Source organism: Netta rufina (genome assembly GCF_964035555.1).
Source record: "Netta rufina genome assembly, chromosome: 1".
NCBI classification, from domain to species: domain Eukaryota; kingdom Metazoa; phylum Chordata; class Aves; order Anseriformes; family Anatidae; genus Netta; species Netta rufina.
In genome coordinates, this window is record NC_140123.1 from 171,322,615 (window position 1) to 171,337,462 (window position 14,848).

The 14,848-nt window shown below is 45.3% G+C and overlaps 2 protein-coding genes across 3 annotated transcripts; both read left to right on the plus strand.

The window, feature by feature from the left end:
- Window positions 1–382: 382 nt before the first annotated feature.
- On the plus strand, window positions 383–3,577 carry RPL18A (ribosomal protein L18a). The gene is made up of 5 exons (XM_084306003.1): window positions 383–479; window positions 738–917; window positions 1,503–1,632; window positions 2,931–3,040; window positions 3,429–3,577. The coding sequence occupies exons 1-5, from the start codon at window positions 462–464 to the stop codon at window positions 3,519–3,521; spliced, it is 531 nt and encodes a 176-aa protein (XP_084162129.1). The 5' UTR covers window positions 383–461; the 3' UTR covers window positions 3,522–3,577.
- Window positions 3,578–3,978: 401 nt separating this feature from the next.
- Window positions 3,979–11,968, plus strand: KICS2 (KICSTOR subunit 2; the record flags this gene model as incomplete). Of its 2 annotated transcripts, XM_084306016.1 has the most annotated exons (4): window positions 3,979–4,213; window positions 6,821–6,894; window positions 6,973–7,109; window positions 10,649–11,968. In XM_084306016.1, the coding sequence occupies 4 exons, from the start codon at window positions 3,979–3,981 to the stop codon at window positions 11,463–11,465; spliced, it is 1,263 nt and encodes a 420-aa protein (XP_084162142.1). In that variant the 3' UTR covers window positions 11,466–11,968. The 2 variants fall into 2 exon arrangements, with proteins under 2 accessions (XP_084162142.1, XP_084162141.1); XM_084306015.1 differs by having other exon boundaries at window positions 6,821–7,109.
- Between the last annotated feature and the right edge of the window lie 2,880 nt (window positions 11,969–14,848).

Below are 14,848 nucleotides of genomic sequence, written 5' to 3' on the forward strand. Positions count from 1 at the left end.
GCCGGCCGGCAGACACAGCCTGCCGCGCCGCGGGGCACGCTGGGAGCTGTAGTCCCGCTGCCAAGCACCCTGGGAGAGGTAGTCCCGCCGCGCGGTGGGGTACGTGTTACATGGCAGGTTACCGGCCGTGAGGCGGGGAGCAGGGCACGGCACGGCCGCACGGCGCCGGGCAGCCACCGGCATCAAGCCCGGACACCCGCACCCCCCCGAGGCCAAGGACGGGGCCCGCAACCCCCTCCCTCCCCCGGCGGTCAGGCGGTTGCCGCGGTTACCGCCGGCGTAACGCGTTCTGTGAATAGCGTAAGGAAGGCCCCGGGCGGCCACGCGGGCCCCCGGCGCACGGCGGTGATTGACGGCTGCCTGGGCCAATCGCGCGGCGCGGCGCGGCGGGGGGCGGGGCCGGTGGCTGAGGTGAGGAGGCGCCCCGCGCGGCCCCTTCCTTTCCGGCGGGCGGCGGCACCATGAAGGCGTCGGGCACCGTGAGTGCGGCCGCGGCGGGATTAGGATTAGGATCGGGGTCGGGATTAGGACTGGGATTGGAATTGGGATCAAGATCTGGGGTCGAGGCGGCCTTTGGCAGCGCGGTGCCGCGGGTTGGGGCGCTCCGCGCGCGGCCCTGCAGGGAGCCGAGCGGCCAAGATGGCGGCGGCGCCTGAGGAGGCCGCGGCGGGGACGGGCCCGGGGCCGGGGCGGGCGGGCAGCGGGCCGCTCACGGCTCGCCCTGCGTCTGCCCCCAGCTGCGAGAGTACAAGGTGGTCGGGCGGTGCCTGCCGACGCCGAAATGCGCCACTCCTCCGCTGTACCGCATGCGGATCTTCGCCCCCAACCACGTGGTTGCCAAGTCCCGGTTCTGGTACTTCGTGTCCCAGCTGAAGAAGATGAAGAAGTCTTCGGGAGAGATCGTGTACTGCGGACAGGTGCGCGCTGGAAGACCTGATAGTCTGGGAGGCTTCTGGGGGGTGCCAGCTGGTATACATAGAAGGAATTTATATGAAGCGCTGGGGGGGAGGGGGCAAAGTTAAAATTCATCTTCAATTTGTTGTGAAGATGAGCAACAAATTCACTTTTTCAAAGTGGTAATTCATATCCAGGGAGCTTAAAACAAAATCCCATTAGCTTAATATTTTAAACATATGATGAATTATATCATTCACTGCTGTTCCCTGGGTTTCACACTTTTTCATTGTGGCATGTGCCTCTTAAGAGTTACATGGACTTTCACAATCCTTGCAAAAATCGATATCTGGGTGTATCTATCTTGCTGTTTAAAGGGTGTTCTTTTTTACTTATTTTTGCTGCGATGTAGAGCTGAAGTCTAGTAATTTCACACTGAGTCGTTAAGGTTTGACTGCCGCCACATTGGTGTGGGAAAAGAGACCAAATGTTGTTTGACAGAAGAACTTTCTACAGTGCTCTCATAAGAGCTTTAATATAATTAAGTGGTGAAACACAAACGATGTTGTTTTTTTTTTAACTTCTTTTATGCTCTTGTCTAATTCCAGGTGTATGAGAAGTCCCCCCTGCGAGTAAAGAACTTTGGCATTTGGTTGCGCTATGACTCCCGCAGTGGAACTCACAACATGTACAGGGAGTACAGGGACCTGACCACTGCGGGTGCTGTCACTCAGTGCTGTAAGTATGTGTAGCTGCTGGAGGTACAGAATGGTAGGACCTGTACATAACACAAGCTCAGATCTTAAATTGGGTGTGAAGGCTAGGTGAGAGCGCTGTCTTCATCCACAGTAACCGAAACACTCGGAATCCAGATTGTGAAGTGGCTGGAGAAGTCTGCAGATGTTTGTGCTCCCTTACTAATGATACGTTTTCTCTAACTTGAAAATATTTCCCCTTAGTGTGACTTTCTGTAATTCCAGTAAAAAAATTTGCTGCACAGGGCAACAGTTTCATAACCTTTAAGGTGCTATATAAATTTATTTTACTATATATAGTGTTTTGAAATGGTTGAGTTTATCTTCCTAGTTCATGTGGGGAGATTATTTCTGTCAGGTTCTCCGGGTTCCTGCTATATGAAGTATTTGAGGGACAGACCATTTGTATAGCCGATGCTATTGACAGTTGAATCTGGAAGAATTCAAAATGCCACAAACTGCACACAAAAACCCAAAGAGCGTTGTTCTTGGTAATGATGTTCTTGCAATGTGTGCAGATATTAAATGTATCTTGTCGCCTTTCAAGTGCTGAGGTGCTCTTGGAAGTGAAACTTAAGGTCCTACATTACCTTGCAAGTTAACGAACATCCCAAAAGCTTGCTTAAGCAGTCTGAGAGCTTGATTTGTCATAGCACAATGATTTTGAAAGCTGCATGCTCGAGAATATTGTAGCAGATGAAGGTTTAGTAGGTTAGGTCTTCATGGGGGACACTGTGAGCACGGTACTGCAATAGGCCTGTCTTGTAAAATGAGCTATGGACATCGCGATCTTAAGGCAGTGTGACTGCCACAGGGAGGAGTTTTCAGGCAGCTTATGTACAGACCCTCCTGTTCCATAAGGTAAACTGTGGGCTAAGTAACAATCCCTGACTGTATCACTTGAGAATTTTTAGAAAAACCCATTTTCCCAATAATTGTGTTTCATTGTTGATTCTGAATTATATTTTTCTTTTGTGTGGGGGGAAGTCCCATATAGATTTTTCTGTAAGTTCGTAACTCCTTGAAATCAGGCAAGAGCAGTAAGATGGCATTCTCTTGGAGAGGTTCTGTTACGACTTCCAGGTGGAATTGGCTGCTGCACTTTGGTTCTCTGATGAACAGTTCTGCCATCGCTCTAGCTGGTGGAAATAAAGTGATGAAGCAGAGTTAACCAGGCATTTTAGAGGTTGTGGGTGACATTCATATTTCTTGGAAGGATGCTGGTAAGATTCTGAATTGAGAATGTGTGAAGATTTATTTTAAGGGGTTCTCTCGTTACAGACCGTGATATGGGAGCCCGTCACCGTGCCCGTGCTCACTCTATTCAGATCATGAAGGTGGAGGAAATCGCTGCGAGCAAGTGCCGTAGGCCGGCAGTCAAGCAGTTCCATGTGAGTGAAGTGAAACTGTGGCACCTGCTGGGTCCCAATTCAATATCGGGCTGGGGGGGGCTTTGTTGTCTGGTACGGGTTTGTTTTGTGGGGAAATGTGGGGAGGGGACCGAACTGGCAGGCATAGCTTTGCAGTTACAGTATGCTGTGATCAGGCCTTACAGAGTACTCCAAATAAATGCATATTATGTTACAGGGAATTTGCCTTAAAAGGGCTTTTTGTTCAGAAAGAACCATAAAACAGTTGCATCCATTACCTCCTATGCAGTGTATCTAACCAACGGATGCATTACATAAATGACCTGCTGAATTATAACCCAGTGATTTGTTGCAAACTGTTTTTGGTGTTCATCTAACTTCTCAACTAACGCAAATATTTCTCTTGCAGGATTCGAAGATCAAGTTCCCTCTGCCGCACAGAGTTCTGCGTCAGCAGCACAAGCCCCGTTTCACCACCAAGAGACCAAACACATTTTTCTAAATGCAAAAACGTGCTGTTGGCTCTGTGTTGTAATAAAGACAGATTTGAACCTCTGACTCCCGCTTTTCTTTGGAAAAACTCCCCAGTGTTTTTTTTTTTTTCCCCTTCCTTCCCCGGAGCCCCTTTCCTTCTGTTTCCTACAAGCTGCCAGCAGAGCACGAGGGGAAGAGGGGCTAGGGGAAAGGGAGGGCGGTGCTGTTGTGGGGGTGGCGGAGGGGTGCGGCTGGAGGTGGGGAAGAGCTGCCTGCTACCTCCACGTGGGGTTAATGCGGTGGAAGGGGGTGGGCATCAGAGAATCGTCGGGGTTGGAAGAGTCCACCCAGCGCCTGCTCGGGGAGCTGCAGTGCCCGACAGGCCGGGCGCTGGGCGGAGCGGGGGATGCGGAAGGGGCGGGCGGGAGGAAGCGGCTGGGGCCGGGGCCGGGGCCGGGAGCACCGGGCGGGGGTGCGGGTGCGGGATGGGGGAGGCGATCGCGCTGGGCGCGCCGGTGCCGGTGGAGCAGGCGGTGCTGGAGACGTTCTTCTCGCACCTCGGCATCTTCTCGTACGACAAGGCCAAGGACAACGTGGAGAAGGAGCGCGAGGGCAACAGGAGCGCGGGCGGCAGCTGGCTGGCCCTGCTGGCGGCGCTGGGGCACCTGGCGGCGGCCGAGAAGGCGTACCACAGCATGGCCTTCCTCGGGCAGAAGCTAGGTACCGCCCGCGGGGGGTGGCAGGCGGGGGGCTCCCCAGAGCTCCGGTGCTGGGGAGGGGGCTGCAAAGCTGCTGGGCGATTCGGCAGCGGACTCGGGTCTGTGCGCGGGCACTGAAAGCCGGGGGTCCCGCAGCGCTGGCCGGGGGAGGGGAGCCTGCCCGGCCATAAAGTTCAGCCTCGGTGTTGGTAGCGAAGGGGTGGCCAGCGTGAACCTGCACTAAGAGAACCTCACAGGCAAGGAAAATCCGCACAGCTGGCTTTAAAAAGCGAATTTGGTGCTAGCAGGAAGGAAAAAAAATGATAAAACGGCAAGAGCTACTCGTTTATGTTATAAATGAAGTCTCGTCGCAATCTGAATTTAGTAATATTTATAAAAGTGTTATAAAGTCTCAACTCAGTCTGAATTTTGTAATATTTATACTTATAAAAGGCATAAAAGGCAAGTAAACAGTGCTGGGTGTGTGGGGAGTCTATGCTCCACCAACAAGCACACACGAACATCAAACATCCTAAATATACAGAACATCGCTTTACATACTAAACGCAAATATGCCTATACAATCAGGAAAGGTAACAAACAATCCTTTAAGTTCCATGACTTAACAGTCTCCATTTTCCATTCCCTTTGAACAATATGTCTCGCTTTAAGTTGTCAAGCAACTGGGCCTTCAGGCCTTATGTATCCCGTTCTTCCCGGATCAAAGAAAAGCATATCCAGCTCCTTTTCAAGGCCAATAGGCCTGGGTCCAAAGGCACGTCCAGGTCAGCAGGGGGCAGAACAGCAAAGGCCTTCGATGGCTGTGGCAGCAGAGGGGCCCATGGCGTAGCAGTCGGATCAGTAAAGGAGCCCGCAGCTCCCTCACTGTCTGGCAAGCCACACGTTTGTGACTGCGGTCCCACAGGGCTCTTTAAGGCCTCAGAGACTGCTCGCCAGGTGCCGAGCAATCCCCCCGCAACCTTGTCGTTTCTAGTTGCAGAGTCCCACAACTTGACCTCAATTTGGTCCCATATTTCAGGACCATAAACTGTCCGATTGTTAATAAGGAGAATAAGCTGTAAGGTTACCAGGACAGTCTTTGTTCCTAAGGACGTATGATTCCCCATAACGCATAGCTGCTTACCATCGAGGGGCAGCTGTGTGCACGGGTCCGCTTCTCTCAGCTCGAGCTGAGATCTCAGCTCTGGTGCCGCCTGTTTCCAGCGACTTTCTGTACGAGCTTCTCTGAGCAGTTTGCTGAGTTTGGCCAAACCTATCTTCATGAGGCAATCAATGTGCCTGTTCCTGTCCTGGCCTCCATTCTGCCAGCCTGCTCCTCTTCACTCCTTTTTCCTGCTTCTTTATTGATGTAACTTCATCGTGTTGCCTTTTTTTTTATCTTGAGGGCAGGCTCCCCTCTTATACCCTTCTCCCCACAGCAGTTCTTTTCAAAACAACTTTCCATTGGTCAAACAACTTGGACTGTAACAACAACAGCAAACACCCAGAAACATCCATGCCTTAACGGCTGGAGAACAAGAAAGCTGAGACTGCATGGAGTCTCCTGAATCACCCTTCTTTGTTCCATCTAAACTCTTTTATATTCCTGATGGCCTCATTGTTAAGAGTTTGATGTTACCATCAACCCCTGGACTTTCTGACCCCCATGGCCACACTCCCAAATCTCCCCCTTCTTTATTAATATCAACCATTTTCTCGACACGAATTACCACTCCATGTATAACACTTACAAACTTCCTAGACTACAGCAATGGGTGATTGCTGCTCTGCCGATACCTGGGGGCAGTTCTTGCCTTGGAAAGCCAGCTGTTTATCCACCAGAACCAATCCTGTGCTTTTCTGCCTCAAATTGCTAAGGTTACTTTTGAATAGTATATGTGAAAAAAATTGCAGACAGTTATAAAAACCATGAGCGTGATGGCCACTTTTAATTTTTTTTTAAATTCCTCATAGCATTGAGCAGGTAGAAAGAAGCCCTGACCTTTTTTTCTCAGTTTTAGTTATGCATTAACCTGTGCTGTGGTCCTGCTGAGATAAGCTACGATTGTTTTGCCTGTGAATTCTGGCTTATATTAGATGGTGTAGGGGCTGGAAACGTCTGGTTTTGTAAGTCTGAGTGTTTGACGTTTCAAGTGGTATTGTTGGGGGAATTCTCTTCAAGAGATCTAGAGCTATTAACAGCAGTGGAGCCTATTAACATTCCTCAATGACTTGATTCTTCTGACTTGCACAGGTAACACCATTTCCAGGTTATGTAGCATAATAGCAAAATTACCGAACCCCTTGGTATCAAAAAGGTCACACCTTAGTTACGGCCAATGTGAAGGGGTTAAAGAAATCTTGCAGCAGTCGCTGGCTGCTGAAATAAGGAATAAGGACAAGCGTGACTTGCATCAAATCAGGTAGAGTGCTTCTGACTTTCTGCTACATGCAGCTCAGGCACTCACAAAACAACACGCTGAAATTTATTTCTTGATGAAAAATGGTGTGATCAAATAAGGCTTGGGAACACCTGGGGAAAAACAAGCACGGTTTTATTTTTTCCAGTACTGCTGTCTATCTCTGCTGTCCCTGGATTTTGGTAATACCTCCCTATTTATCTGAACAGGTGGTCAGTCATTCTTCAGCCGAAAGGACTCCATCCGAACCATCTACACATCCCTGCACAATGAGCTGAAGAAGGTGGTGGCGACGGGTCGCAATGCACTAGGAGGAACAGCTCCTCACTTGGAAGAGCTGCTTTCTCACCTGTCTGAACAGCTCTGTTTTTTTGTTCAGGCTCGGATGGAAATTGCTGACTTCTATGAAAAAATGTACACGCTCAGCACCCAAAAGTTCATTAACTCTGAGGAACTGGTAAACATTTTGGAATCCATCTTAAAGAAATACAGCTCAAGGTCAGTGCTTGTTTGCTGACAGTAAGTACTCAGCCATGTTTTGTAATAAATGGTGTTGAGGTTCAAAGCAAGCCTGAAGGTTTTGCTCTCCTTTGATTGCTGAGCAGTGTGGCCCCCTGCGTGAATTCACACACGATGTGAGCGTTGGGGAGCGGTGTGCAAACATGAGCTGAGGGCTTAAAATAAGACAATTAGATGCCCCAACCCCTAATCTATGCAGCATGTTATAGAAATGATCTTACCAATTCCTAATTCACGCTCAGCAGAAAGGGAGAATCATTTTCCTCATGGAAAAAGTACAAGAATTCTTTTTTTTATTAGGAGTGTGTGGAGGGGAAACAAGACTTAATTTCATATGGGCTTCAGTAAAATTAGTGTAGAAATATAACAGATATTTCTGTGCCAGTTTTAATCAAGAATACGTCTGTTTTATTCTAAAAGCCATGTATTAGACTCCATATGCCTGTCTCTAGGAAATTTTCAAATTAATTCTACAGATTGTTTTTTTTTTGGCCTAGATGGAGGGGTTTGATGGCATTGTTATCCCTTCTCTTGAGCTATTGGAGCCAGCAGAAAGACCACTTTTGAGTCTTTGGTCCCTGCATTTGTGGTTTCTTGAAGTTAAGATTTAATACTTCCTTTTACAAGAACCCCAGGATGTCTTTAAATCACTGGGATGAGTAAATGAGTAGATCTAAATGTGATCTAAACTCTGATGAGCAGATCTAAATTGTGATCCTTGCAAGTGATTCAGTGTAAAAACAAGAGAAGTCTTGAATGACCCAACAACAGACTAAGAGGCCAATTCTTGATTTTAAAAGTAAAACAAGGTGTCTGTGGTTGGAAAATAGTTTCCAAATGGAGCTGGATTGTTTTAAATCTCTGTTAGTGAAATAATATCAAAGAGGACGTTTCAGGGGAATGTTCTGAGGTTTTATTTATACAGCTAGGATTTTTAAAGTAAGTGTAAAAAAATAAAGATAACTTGGTGCTGTTTTCTGACATTCAAAATCTAAGCACTGCAGCTGGCTCCCTTAATTTTAGGAATAATTTAAGGGAATTGTAGTGTAGTTTTGCTATGTGAAAGTCAGAGCCAGTCTGTCATCTTACTAGTCCTTTTCGGTGATTCTCAGCTTGTAAGCATTCACAATATCAGAGCAGTCCGTCCAAGGAAGAATGAAACTGCTTTTTTTTTTCCTTGGTAAGACAGACAGTAGAAGAGTAAAGGAAGGTATGCTTGTTGCAAAGTTGCTTTACGATGTACGCTGGTTATTATCACTTGTTCTGAGTGTGTGCTTAGTCAACAGCACTGTTTAAAAATCTGGAAATCAAAACTGAGTCTCAGAGATGCATTTGTGCTTCTAATGCACTATTAATAATAAGAAATAAGGAAGAAATAATAGGAAATGAGAAATGTCTCCTTGGGAAAATAGTGATGATCTTGCTTGGGGATAAGGAGCAATCTTTATGATAAAGACACCCTAAGAGGCTGCTAGAGCTATTTCAGTCGTTTGGCTCTCCCCAATAATGTACAGAGTATTTCTGAAAGAAAGGGATAATTTAACTGCACTAATTAAAACAGCATCAGAAGCAGGAGCCTTTAAACACCTAGTGAGGAGTGAATAAGTAAATAGTAAACTATCTTGATGTAATTGTTCTGAAGTGTTAAACGCTCTTCATCTAGTCAGCTTTTTGCAGATCTGTATGTATCTGTGTTCTCTAGAAGGAAATGAAGAATGATGTGACTTGTTTATGGTCTGCAAAACAAATCTATCATCCCTCTGCTTTCAAGAACCATTGGGGGAAGAATCAAATTTCCAATGTGCAGTTAAGTTCTTAACACTCTGGCTTACCGAAATAGCGCAAAAGCCCATCTGTTTAAGTGATACCGAGCTCAGTCAGGTGCTTCTGTATTAGGTTATGTACTCAGACTATCTGCTGTAGTTAACTTTCCTGTTTCCTCTGCAACCATATCAGGCTTCTCAGCTGTGGCTGAGAAGCATATTTTTGGATTAAAACAGTTTAGCAACTCCTGCCGTGCAGCGAAACATGGAAATAGCAATGAGCCATGAAGGAAAGTGGAAGTGGGAAGCCGTACGTCAAAACATTAATCCAGGAGACACGGCAGCGAGTTTTTTAATTGGTTTTAAGGTTGAAAAATAAGCTTAGTCTGACTGTGGGAATATCTGGAATAAATAATGTTGCATAGTGCTTCTCCTCCCTTCTAATACATGACGACAAAACTTTTCTTTTTCTTTTCTGCTGAATACCTAAACCATTGAAAAAAATGTAGTGTTGGCTATTATGGGAATATTATTTCTAGTTGACCCTTATTTGTTTAAAGAAATTCAAACATGCTCTGGACTTTTCAACCCACCAGAGTAGTTGGTAAACACTGGATCACTGCTACAGCAGAAGGACGTGTTGGCTGCTGGCATACATTGTGTACAGAAGCTGGCAGGTCCCCCAACTGAGCCTTTTTGCAGAAAATGCTGCGTCAGTTGTTCCACCACATCCAGCATTTCACTTCCTTCCAATAAACCTGGACTTGCATCTTAAAAGCAAATCCTTTCAACATATGTGTTGTGTCTGTTGAGAAAAAAAGGGACACTTGAAAATATTTTTAAGATCACACAATTTTTGGATAAGATGTGAAGAAAACGAGGTGGGAAAGAAACCCATAGAATGGATCTATTCAAATTCCACTGAGACTTGTTTGAATGGTAGGGTCACTCCAGTGAACAAGATGTACAGTGACACTTCTACCTTGTAGATGAGATTTTTTTCTGTGAATTTCAGAGCTGATCTTGTCCTGGATTTTTAGAGAGGAAAAAAATGATTCTTAGAGCATCTTTGTTGTGATATTACGAAGTCCTGCCAAATGTTTTTTCTCCTTTATTGCTCTAAGCACACTAACATTCAAAATTTGGGACCGGGTTCATTGGTAAATACAGTCAATTGTGATTCTATTGACTAATTTCCCATCACATTTTTATTGTGAATTAAAAAGAAAAGAATAAAAGTCAGTTTGGTTTCCTCATAGCTTCTCTACATACACATTGAATTTATAACGTAAGATAGCTTTTTGTTTTAACTTAATATCTTAGCACTATTCTATGACTATCAAGACATACTGCCACTAGAAGGGATTTCAAATTGGAAGAAAAAATTAAAGAAAAAAAATCTGAATTCTTTCTTAAAAAATTCTTAGATCTGATTTTAAAGAGGAGTGGCACTATGGTAGCTTGTGGATCAAGATAACTGTTGCCTTTTCTTGGGCTGGTCAAAGAGTATTCCCTTGCGTTGATAAAGGCCTGATGGTTGCTTTTGTTAAATATGAAGTGCTGTATGTTTATTAAAATGTTTGTCCTAGTTGCGTTAAAAGAGGAGTTTTTAAACTTACCAGGTGATTTTTTTGTGTGTGTTACACTGTAGCCTCCGTTGTGTGGTGTTCTGTATGTGAATTGACAAACATTAGCTGGTAATTTCACTGCTGTGTACAGCAGTTCTCATGTCTCGAATACCGTTGTGTTTTCTAGATTTCATCATCCAATCCTCAGTCCTCTTGAAAGCAGTTTCCAGCTGGAAGTAGATGTGCTTGCACATCTCTTAAAGGCTCAGGCTCAGATCTCAGAGTGGAAGTTCCTGCCATCCCTGGTCAACTTGCACAGCGCTCACACAAAACTACAGACGTGGGGCCAAATTTTTGAGAAACAGCGAGAGACCAAGAAGCATCTGTTTGGAGGGCAGTCTCAAAAAGCAGTACAACCTCCACACCTCTTCCTCTGGCTGATGAAACTCAAAAACATTCTCCTTGCCAAGTTTAGCTTTTACTTTCACGAGGCCCTTAGTCGACAAACAACAGCATCTGAAATGAAAACGTTGACTGCAAAGACAAATCCTGATTACTTTGGGAAAATTTCCAGTTTCATTCGGAAATATGATGCTGTCAACGTTTCCTTGATTTTTGACAATCGTGGATCGGAGAGTTTTCAGGGGCACGGTTATCATCACCCCCATTCTTACAGGGAAGCCCCCAAAGGAGTGGATCAGTACCCCGCAGTGGTGTCTCTGCCCAGCGACAGGCCTGTGATGCACTGGCCCAACGTAATCATGATTATGACTGACAGAACCTCTGACCTCAACAGCTTGGAGAAGGTTGTTCACTTCTACGACGACAAAGTCCAAAGCACATACTTTCTGACTCGCCCCGAACCTCATTTTACCATCGTAGTCATTTTTGAGTCTAAGAAGTCAGAAAGGGACTCTCATTTTATTTCTTTTCTCAATGAAATTTCGCATTCCCTGAAGAACTCCAAAGCTTTTGCAAGCTTGAAGCCTGGATCCAAAGGGTAAAATACGTAATACAAGTTGTCAAGGCAGACTGCCAGCCTTGGGGAAAGCTGTAGGCTTCAAGACTTATATGAATTAATGATTTTTATTTTTTTTTCAGAGTCTAATTAAAAATGAAACATTATTTTTAAATATGAGTTTTTTTTTGTTGTTTTGTTTTGTTTTGTTTTTTTAAGATATCAGACATTTAAAAATATATATATTTCTGGTTGTACTTAGTGGGACAACTTAATTGTGGGGTGCTAAATGGCCACAGCAAGTTTTATTTTGTGTGTGTGTGTGTGGTTTTGAACTTGCAATATGACTTATTTTTTCAGTCCACAGCTTTGTTGCCTGTATCACAGAGGAATATGTGCACTTTATTGTAATCTGATCTATAGAATTTATTGAAAATGCTATGAAGGTGGAAAATACTATCTTCAGAAAACCGTGTTGCCTGACAGGAATTATTTCTGGGAACTGCGCTGATAGAAGGGAATATTAAAATGTGTGAACCTGCAAGAACACATTCTAAATAAAAATATGTGCATCATAAAAATACTCTGAATTCTGAGTTTTCAAAGGGCTTAAAATTGAGGTCTTTGACATAAACCATTAAAGAGCTGTCTGTTCTGAACGGACGTTGTTTCAGAATGCACACTTGTGCAAATAAAGCTGAAGTCTGGGTTGGAAGTAGAGTCCACTGGAGTGTTGTGACATTATGTGTACAGTATCAGTCTTAATTCAGATTTAAACTCAAGGAGATAAGCTGAGGTTGAGCAGGTATTTTAGAAGGAACCATGAAGAAGTGCCATGGGAATAGCAGTGAAGCTATTTCAAGTTGTGCTTTGGTCTGGTCTGTCTAACACAGTAGGAAATACTCTTTGTGAATGAGTTAAATTTACAATTTGCTGTTAGGGTCAACCTAGATTTATTTTTAGATTTTTGTAAGCATATTTTTCTTTCTGTTTAATTTGAAATAATTTCATAATATGGCTGAATCACTGTTAGAATTTTTATTTCAGTATACAGCTTGTGTAGCGTGTTTACCTCATTCTGAAACGTCTCTTATACCACTTCTAGCCTCCACATTTGGAAAAAAGTATGACATCTGGTTACCCTGTAAGTGCTGTGTTTATTTGGGGAATCAATAACCCTCATATTCTATTTGGAAAGAATTCGGCTGTACCTGTAGCCCTACGTTATGTGATTCTCCTGATGATGTGTGGTGATTTTACCTTGCTGTGCAGCTGAGAGCATAGCTCTCACTCTCCGTCTGAGGAAGGGAAGAAAACATCATGGAAAGGGCTCAAGGGCCGAGTTAAGGACAGGGAGACAGCTCAGTTATTGTCACAAGCAAAATAGACTCAACATAGGGAGATTAATATAATTTATTACATACGTTATAAATGAAGTCTCAATCTGAATTTTGTAATATTTATAAAACAAATATTTATAAAAGGTATAAAAGCTATAAAGGTATAAAAGGTATAAAATGTATAAAAGGCAAGTAAACAGTGCTGGGTGTGTGGGGAGTCTATGCTCCACCAACAAGCACACACGAACATCAAACATCCTAAATATACAGAACATCGCTTTACATACTAAACGCAAATATGCCTATACAATCAGGAAAGGTAACAAACAATCCTTTAAGTTCCATGACTTAACAGTCTCCATTTTCCATTCCCTTTGAACAATATGTCTCGCTTTAAGTTGTCAAGCAACTGGGCCTTCAGGCCTTATGTATCCCGTTCTTCCCGGATCAAAGAAAAGCATATCCAGCTCCTTTTCAAGGCCAATAGGCCTGGGTCCAAAGGCACGTCCAGGTCAGCAGGGGGCAGAACAGCAAAGGCCTTCGATGGCTGTGGCAGCAGAGGGGCCCATGGCGTAGCAGTCGGATCAGTAAAGGAGCCCGCAGCTCCCTCACTGTCTGGCAAGCCACACGTTTGTGACTGCGGTCCCACAGGGCTCTTTAAGGCCTCAGAGACTGCTCGCCAGGTGCCGAGCAATCCCCCCGCAACCTTGTCGTTTCTAGTTGCAGAGTCCCACAACTTGACCTCAATTTGGTCCCATATTTCAGGACCATAAACTGTCCGATTGTTAATAAGGAGAATAAGCTGTAAGGTTACCAGGACAGTCTTTGTTCCTAAGGACGTATGATTCCCCATAACGCATAGCTGCTTACCATCGAGGGGCAGCTGTGTGCACGGGTCCGCTTCTCTCAGCTCGAGCTGAGATCCCAGCTCTGGTGCCGCCTGTTTCCAGCGACTTTCTGTACGAGCTTCTCCGAGCAGTTTGCTGAGTTTGGCCAAACCTGTCTTCATGAGGCAATCAATGTGCCTGTTCCTGTCCTGGCCTCCATTCTGCCAGCCTGCTCCTCTTCACTCCTTTTTCCTGCTTCTTTATTGATGTAACTTCATCGTGTTGCCTTTTTTTTTATCTTGAGGGCAGGCTCCCCTCTTATACCCTTCTCCCCACAGCAGTTCTTTTCAAAACAACTTTCCATTGGTCAAACAACTTGGACTGTAACAACAACAGCAAACACCCAGAAACATCCATGCCTTAACGGCTGGAGAACAAGAAAGCTGAGACTGCATGGAGTCTCCTGAATCACCCTTCTTTGTTCCCTCTAAACTCTTTTATATTCCTGATGGCCTCATCTTTAAGAGTCTAACCTTATCTGTCCTGGTTCCGCTGGAGTGGGCAGTCGAGTTCCACCACAGTGGCAAGTTCAGCAGCAATGGCAAGGCTGGGGGATAAGGCAATGGCCCAGCTGAAGTGCATCTACACCAATGCACATGGGTAACAAACAGGAGGAGCTGGAAGCCATTGTGCAGCAGGCAGGCTACGAGTTGGTTGCCATCACGGAGAAGTGGTGGGACCACTCTCATGACTGCAGTACTGCAATGACTGGCTATAGGCTCTTCAGAAGGGACAGGCAGCACAGAAGGGGTGGTGGTGTGGCTCTCTATATTAGAGAATCTATCAGTGTTGTTGAACTCGAGGCTGGGAATGACAAGGTTGAGTCCCTTTGGGTTAGGATCGGCGGGAAGGTCAACAAGGGAAGCATCCTGGCTGGGGTCTGTTATAGACTGCCGAACCAGGATGAGGAGACGGATGAGGAGTTTTACAGGCAGCTGACAGAAGTTGCGAAATTGTTGGCGCTTGTTCTCGTGGGGGACTTCAACTTCCCTGACATACCCTGGAAGCACAACACAGCCCAGAGAAAGCCATCTAGGAGGTTTGTGGAGAGCATGGAAGATAGCTTCCTGGCGCAGCTGGTTAGTGAGCCTACCAGGGGAGGTGCCCCGCTAGACCTTCTCTTCACAAACAGAGAAGGACTGGTGGGAGATGTGGTGGTCAGAAGCTGTCTTGGGCAGAGTGACCACGAAATGGTGGAGTTC

Bases quoted from the DNA above. Each gene is read 5' to 3' on its own strand.
- RPL18A (XM_084306003.1), top strand. The intron at 1,633-2,930 runs GTAAGTATGTGT...CTCTCGTTACAG, and splicing joins GGGTGCTGTCACTCAGTGCT to ACCGTGATATGGGAGCCCGT. The intron at 3,041-3,428 runs GTGAGTGAAGTG...TTTCTCTTGCAG, and splicing joins CGGCAGTCAAGCAGTTCCAT to GATTCGAAGATCAAGTTCCC.